This window comes from Aegilops tauschii, chromosome 7 (genome assembly GCF_002575655.3).
Source record: "Aegilops tauschii subsp. strangulata cultivar AL8/78 chromosome 7, Aet v6.0, whole genome shotgun sequence".
NCBI lineage: Eukaryota > Viridiplantae > Streptophyta > Magnoliopsida > Poales > Poaceae > Aegilops > Aegilops tauschii.
In genome coordinates, this window is record NC_053041.3 from 546,983,641 (window position 1) to 546,991,400 (window position 7,760).

Here is a 7,760-nt window from a genome sequence, read left to right on the forward strand (position 1 = left end):
GGTATACCTTACTCGGAGCTATATTTTTATTCGTCACATGATATGTGTTTTATTTGGAGAGTATTTTCAATTTTACTTGCTGTTTGAATAAAATCATTGGATCTGAAATCTTGAATGAAAAAGAATCCTCCCATGGCTACTTAATTATTTGACTACTCAGTGTTCTTCACTTATATCTTTTTGGAGTAGTTTGTCATTTACTCACGTCCATCACGTATATCCTATGCGTAAATAGTTGAATGAATTGAATATCATAAATCTGAATTTATATACGTTTCATATGCTTATAACATGGGGAGTAATGACTTCACACATAATAAGTATACGTAGTAAACTTATTGAAATTAGCAAACGCAGAATTGGTCACTTGAACAATTCATGAAAGAATATTGAAGGAAGAGAGATTTCACATATAAATACACTATCTTGGACATCTTTTGTAATTGTGAGCACTCATTAAAATATGACATGCTAAAAAGTTGATTTTGGACAAGGAAGACAACTTAATGGGTTATGTTTTCCTATATCCGAAACGTTGTATTGTCTTGGATCATCCAACATGTAGAGCTTGCCTTTCCCTCTCATGCTAGCCAAATTCTTTGCACCAAGTAGAGATACTACTTGTGCTTCCAAACATTCCTTAACCCAGTTTTGCCATGAGAGTCCACCATACCTACCAATGGATTGAGTAAGATCCTTCAAGTAAGTTGTAATCGGTGCATGCAATAAAAATTACTCCTTAAATATGTATGATCTATTAGTGTGAAGAAAATAAGCTCTATACGAACTTGTGATAGGGAAGAAATAAAAGCGACGGACTGCATAATAAAGGTCTTTATCACAAGCGGCAATATAAAGTGACGTTCTTTTGCATTAAGATTTTATGCATCCAACCATAAAAGCTCATGACAACCTCTGCTTCCCTCTGCGAAGGGCCTATCTTTTACTTTTACCTTCTACCCTTATACAAGAGTCATGGTGATTTTCACCTTTCCTTTTTACACTTTTTCCTTTGGTAAGCACTTTGTGTTGGAGCGATCTGGGTATATATATCCACTTGGATGTAGGTTTTCATAAAGTATTATTGTTGACATTACCCTTGAGGTAAAAGGTTGGGAGGCGAAACTATAAGCCCCTATCTTTCTCTGTGTCTGATTGAAACTTTGAACCCATAAATATCACATGAGTGTTAGCAATTGTGAAAGATTAAATGATAGTTGAGTATGTGGAGTTTGCTGAATCCAAGCTCTTATATGGACCCTTCCTGAAAATAAGATGAATTGCAATTGTTTGATGACTAAGAGCATGGTTTGTTAGTTTTCAAGAAAGTTTATGATCTATACTTTAACATGTGAATAGCTTGTTACTTGATCATGAGAAGTTTTATGAGTTGAGCTACTGTTATGATATATAATGATGCTATAAAAAGTGATTGAAACTATCATTGATCAAACTTGAGCACTTGCTAGCGTTCACACTTCATAAATTATTTCTTTTATCATTTACCTACTCGATGACGAGCAGGAATTAAGCTTGGGGATGCTGATACGTCTCCAACGTATCTATAATTCATGAAGTATTCATGCTATTATATTATCCATCTTAGATGTTTTATATGCATTTATATGCTATTTTATATGATTTTTGAGACTAACCTATTAACCTAGAGCCCAGTGCCAGTTTCTGTTTTTCCCTTATTTTTGAGTTTTCCACCTTTGGGAATTGCTACGATGATTTCCTGCACTTGGGGATTATCACACGCGTGGCCGCGCCGAGCCAGGCTCGCGAGAAACTGCCGATTCAGCAGTTTCCGCCGGGCTAGGCCTGCTTTAAGGTTCGTGCGGGCCACGAATCGCATGCAACCCAGCCAACCAAACAGGCCACGCATATCCCGCGCGGGCCTGGTTGGGCTGCATGCGGGCAACCAAATACGCGCTAGGTGTTCACGAGTAAGGAACAGTTGATTCTGTGAACCGATCTTCCTTTCAAACGTCTCAGGAACTTTGGGTTTGACCAGCCAATACGGAATATCCCTTTTCATGGACTCTACACAGGGAATAGGGAGTGATTTCGCTACAAATCAAATGTCAAATTTATTATGCCATAGCAAATTGAACGTTTGAGATGACAAATTATGTTGTCATGAGGATGGCAATTAACTCTATCAAGCATCACAAATTGTCATCCTGGCCACAACACAATTTAGCATAAGAAACATTCAATTTGCCATAAAAAACATTCAATTTGTCATGCTTGAAAAATTGACGTCATATTTTTAACCTTTTCTAATAGGTAGACTACGTGCTCATTCGAGCTCAAAAAAGCACTCTGGGAGGACGTTTTCGAAATTGCAATACTAGGAAAAAGGAACTTTCATGCTTTTTTTAACACAGTAGAGACGCAAACGCTCATATATATGCGCATACGCTCATCCCTGTGCATTGTTCAAGAATTCACCCTATTAATTAGTTAACGGGCCAGTTAATCGCTACTCATAGCATGGCCGAATCGAATAACACCTATTCATCGTGTTAACTTTTTAGGCCGATTAAGTTGCCAGTTAAACCGTTTAATAAGTTGTCATGCCAATTAATACCTACTGGCCCATTAACTGGTGGGCAAACAAAACCCAAATTTTTGGCCCGTAACCCCTTCCGGCCCCATGCTGCTCCTAAATAGTTAGGATTAATAATTTTACCTCCTATCTATGCTTTCATATGATGGCAACATATTTTGGTATACTACATAGCTGGGAGCATGAGAGTATGGTATAATACGTAAAAAAATCTAGATTATATGTTGGCAAGTTTCTGTTCAATCTACCGATTAATGATTGACCGATTAATCCATTTAATAGGCCGATACACCGATTAATCGCTACTCCTAAACCGACCAAGCAGCTACCAGTTAACAATTTCTTAAACATTGCCCCTATGAATGCACACATGCAACCATACCCCTATGAGCATCTTCGAGAGACTAAGTCGGCAATATCATCTTGAGATTTACAAAGTCACCATAGGCGCCTCGTAGTCAACAGGAACGTTTCCTCTCACAAAACGCGCATCACCGAAAATCCTGCATTATGCTACAACAGAATGATTGTCATACTACGACGGTGTAAATTGTCATGCGTTCTAGAGATTTTACATGCTGCAAGAAAAGGGTAAATTGTACATGTGTTTAAGAATTAGGACCCCAATATTTGCCGAACGTCGGATTTAAAGGTTTGTTACAGCGAACGAATCATTTACTGCAAGGGGGGGGGGGGGGGGCGATATAGACCCCCCCCCCCAACCAGGCCTACTAAATGGGTGTCCCCACATAATGCCAAAAATACAAAAAAAGGATGTAAAAAGCCCAATATTCTGCTGACTACTATCAAGACTTGAAGCTAGACATTGAACGTGATTATGAATAGCAAAAAATAAGGAAAATTGCCATAATTTGTATAATAAATTGTCATGTAGTTGAAAAAATGGATCCATGCCAGTTATGAAACTAAATAATGCCAGAATTGAAAACACATAGAAAGAAACTTGGCAAAAAAATATGTTCCGACATAAAGTTGCCATTGTTTCATATGGAAACAAGATAAAAAAAGAATTGAAAATAAACATTGTGGAAGAGTCTAATGAACTTATTTTTGCAATGTGATGTTGAAGAAAAATGCCATGCTACTAAAAAAATACCATGCTCAATTCAACAACATTTTGACATCTTTTAGAGAAAGATTCCAAAATAATTTACAAGAACAATTATTTATGATGGTGTATGCGATGAAAATTCCTTGATGTGTACAAAACTAATTTTCCATTGTCCAAGACAAATAGTTTGTCGTGGTTAAATTAATCAAGTTTTTCATGTTCAAAATATATAAATTTGTTTGAAGTACGGATGTGCCATGATCCAAACATTGAATTTTCTAATGGCCTGGATTTTTCCCATGGTCAATTTTTTTTGTCAAACTGTGAAGTATGAATTTTCACCATGGTCCAATTTTTTTTAACCTTTTCATGTTCTAACCTACAACTTTGCCATAGTCCAAACAATAACTTTATCATGCTTAAAATAAATCTACCATGTTGCAAACAATAAATTTGTCCATGGTCTGTGTCCTGGACCAGTGGGTCCTAGCCCAGCTGGACTAATGTATGGACCGGACCACCAACCCGTTAAGGAGGAGGGACTCCGGAGGCCTTCAAAGAGCGCTACCGAAGACTTGGCGTGTACTTCAAGCATATATGATTATCTTCGACATGTAAATTCTTAGATGGCAACCGACCATGTGTAACCCTAACTACTCCTAGTGCTTATATAAGTCAGAGGGTTTAGGCCATAGAGGGCATCCATACACCCATGCGAGTGAAAACGCCTCGATTAAGGCCAACCTACAAGAGTTTTCAAACCTACAACAGCCTCCACAAACGATTACAGGCGGTTCCATATTTTCAACCCCTCCGGAACAAAAATAACCGCCGCAGCTGATTTATTATAGGCGGTTTTCATCACAGGTTGGTCACCAACAGCTGTCGTGGGCACACTGCTAATGCCCGCTTTTCTACTAGTGGGGTGTTCAAGGCTACTAATCCAAGGGGAGGGCTTCTTGCTGCGCCATTGTGCACCCATCCACCATGGCGACCCTGCTCAACCTAGCTATTACACACAAAATGTGAAGTTGCATCGCTTAACCTCCACGCCACGCATCTCGCGCCTATGCACCGAAGAAAAGGCCCCATCATTGTTGTCACCATCGGTCCGACATCCGCCTATGACGATAGTGCGGGTAAAGTAATACTAGGTAGGTGAGTCCCCAACAATCAACTGGGCGCCACTATGCAACTCGTCAAAGCCGCACGGCGGCGTAGGTTGGTTAGATCCGTAAATTGCGATCCCAGCCGGTTTGTAGTTCCCTATATCTACATGTGCCTCGGTAGAAGTCATACAAGTTGTACTAGGAAAGCTATTATGATTTTCAGTGTAATTTTATCTTTTTACTGCTCGTTCTGTCTCTAATTGTTTGTCTATTGTAATTTTCCTTGGTATTAATCATATATAAGATACTCTTTTGGGTGTCTTTTATTAAAAAGATAAAATTGTAGATTCATTACAAATCTAATAACATTTATTGCAAGAAATGGTATATGTACCTAGATTAGTTGACCAGCCAAGGACCTGGCCTACACATCACATAACACTCTCAGCGACAATTCAAACTAACGCACCTGAACTATATAGTGACGCAAAATTGTTACAGTTACAAAATCGAAACTGTGGTTTAAATAATATGTATGAGCCCCAATATACATGATTTCATATGCCGAAACACCTAAGGAAGTGCTTGACGACTACGTCCTTGACCCATGAGGCGCGATCCGCCGTGTTTCTCAGGTGACGACGCTTGGACAGGTCATCCTTGCAGCGGCAGACGGCGAGGCCGTCATCGCTTTTGACGACCGGCTTGTCGACGACGGTGATCTCACACAGCAGTACGAAGGAGTCGTCCCCCAGGTACTCCAGCGACTCCTCAAGCTTCTTCGAGATCGCCAGGCCCCAGTACTCGACGCCACCGTGCTCGTGAGGGAACGTCACCACGCGGCGCTCACCAGCAAAACGTGCAGGCTCACCGCCGTGGCGAGAGACCAGACTGAACCGGAACTCAACGCGGACGTTCGAGGCGGCCGCCTCGGCCATCTTGAGGAAGAAGGAGATGTTGGCGTTGCAGTCAATCTTCTGGTACCTGTGCCTATGCGGATAGTAGCAGATCTGAAAATCGTGGCCCGCCGCCCTGAACTTGCTGGACTCGATGTGCTCGCTGGCGGCGAGCAGCTTGGTCTCGGAGTAGCCCTCCACCTTGAGCTCGTGGGTGCCGACGCTCGTCGTGGCGGTGATCGTCGAGCGCGTGGTCGGCGGCGGAAGCTTCATGCTGACCATGATTGATCGCTGATCGTATCGGAGGCGAACTTTGTCGACGAGATGTGTTGGTTTGCTCGTTTGTTTTCTCGGCGGTGGGTTTGGAACGTCCATGGCGTACGTGCTGCACCGTTATATATACTGCTAGTACAACAGCCTACGTCGACCCTTTGTCCGCCACTCTGTCTTGTTACTTGGAACGAGTTGCATATCTGTACCGGGTCTGTTTCTAAGACTAAGTCCGATCTTGTCCAGAATAAGGTATCCCTTTTGCTAAGGTGTTCACGAGCAAGATTGTTGAATTTTTTGCGAGAAAGGGCAACTGACCCTTCTCTTAAAATTAACTCCTCAACAGATTTCGTCTTGAGATTTAACACCCATCTAACCCTTCCTCAAAAGCTTACAATTCATTGAAAATTTGAGGGGTTACTCCTGAAAACTAGACCAAATTTGAGCAGTCCACCCACTTCACCCAAAATATTTTCTCCTTGCTCTCACCTAAAATAATGGTGTAACCGCCGGCAATGCCGCCTGATTCAGCCCCACACATGTATAAATCTTCTGCGGCTCCCTCCACAAACTCTAACTCCACCCATCGCCACACATTTCCACCGGATGAGGCGGCTTCTGGCCGTCGCCGTCACCCAGCACCGTCGCGGGCCACCCAAGCTCGTCGACCATGGTCCGCAAGTGCTCGACGGTACCGACGATGCTCTCTGTCGTGATCCTGGCGAACATCACGATGGAGGTCACCGCGGGAACCCATTGTAACTCCTTATTGTCGTTATAGTAGGAGGAGTTTTCAGAGGAGGAGATGCCCGATGTCGATGATGAGGCGGATGGTGGTGTCGCAGTGCCTCTCCAGCCATGGTTGGGGGGGGGGGGGGGGGAGGGGGGAGCATCATGCCACCGCCACTGCCGTCACCCACACTGCTAACCCGCAAGCGGTGGTGGCACATCACACTGTCGAGGAGTGGGTGGTGGACGAGCGTGAGGTCTCACACAATCGCCATACCTTTGTCATCACCGAGTGTGATCACGTGGCGATGTTCACCGAGCTTGGGGACACCGACGACAAGCCGCTGGCTAAGATGTCGAGAAGCATCAGGCTCTAGCAAAAGCGCCGGCGATCTTCCTCTCCTCCGACGAGTATTAGTTTGGTCTTAGCTCATTTTTAGCTTGAAATGTGTATAATTAAATTGTAGCTATTTTGATTTTTATGTTGTTCATTATGGACTAGTATGTATAATTAAGCACTGCATTAGTTAATATAGTTCCATTTTGAGTGTGCATTGAATTGTTTGTGCACATTAACGATTTTTGCGGAGTTGAATCTTTTTATGGAAGGGTTAGCTCGGCACCTTTTTAGGTCAATCAAATTTTAGGAGATAAAGTTGAGGGAGAATTTTATAAGGAGTTAAAGAATAGGGGAATGGCTAGAGATGCCTTGAAATGGTCAGTCTAACTTCTTTTTAATCCAAGACTTTTTCTATTGAAAAACATCCATGGCGGTGTATGTTTATTCGCAATAATAACCACATCAACCATAAGAATGACAGAAGAACAACCATGGCGGTGCATATTTATTCGCAATCATAACGACATCATCCATAAGAATGACAAGTAAGAAGGCTGGAGGGTCACTTGGCAAATCCTATATGATGCACACTAGCTATACGCGCGCGCGGCACGCCGCGCCCTGTCGACACGGTATGTGTGTATGTACCATTTATTGGCTTGGTTTTTGTAGTATCTACTTTAGAACGTACACTTGTCTTTTGGAATATCCAGTGCTTGTTTCTTCTATCGGCCGAAAAAGGGTGAAGTTCATCTTTTGGAATATCCGG

At 42.3% G+C, this 7,760-nt stretch overlaps 1 protein-coding gene across 1 annotated transcript; it reads right to left on the reverse strand.

Moving 5' to 3' along the window:
- Positions 1-5,313: 5,313 nt before the first annotated feature.
- LOC109732254 (BTB/POZ and MATH domain-containing protein 2-like) lies at positions 5,314-5,934 on the reverse strand. The gene has a single exon (XM_020291455.1). It carries the CDS (start codon positions 5,932-5,934, stop codon positions 5,314-5,316), a length of 621 nt encoding a protein of 206 aa, XP_020147044.1.
- Between the last annotated feature and the right edge of the window lie 1,826 nt (positions 5,935-7,760).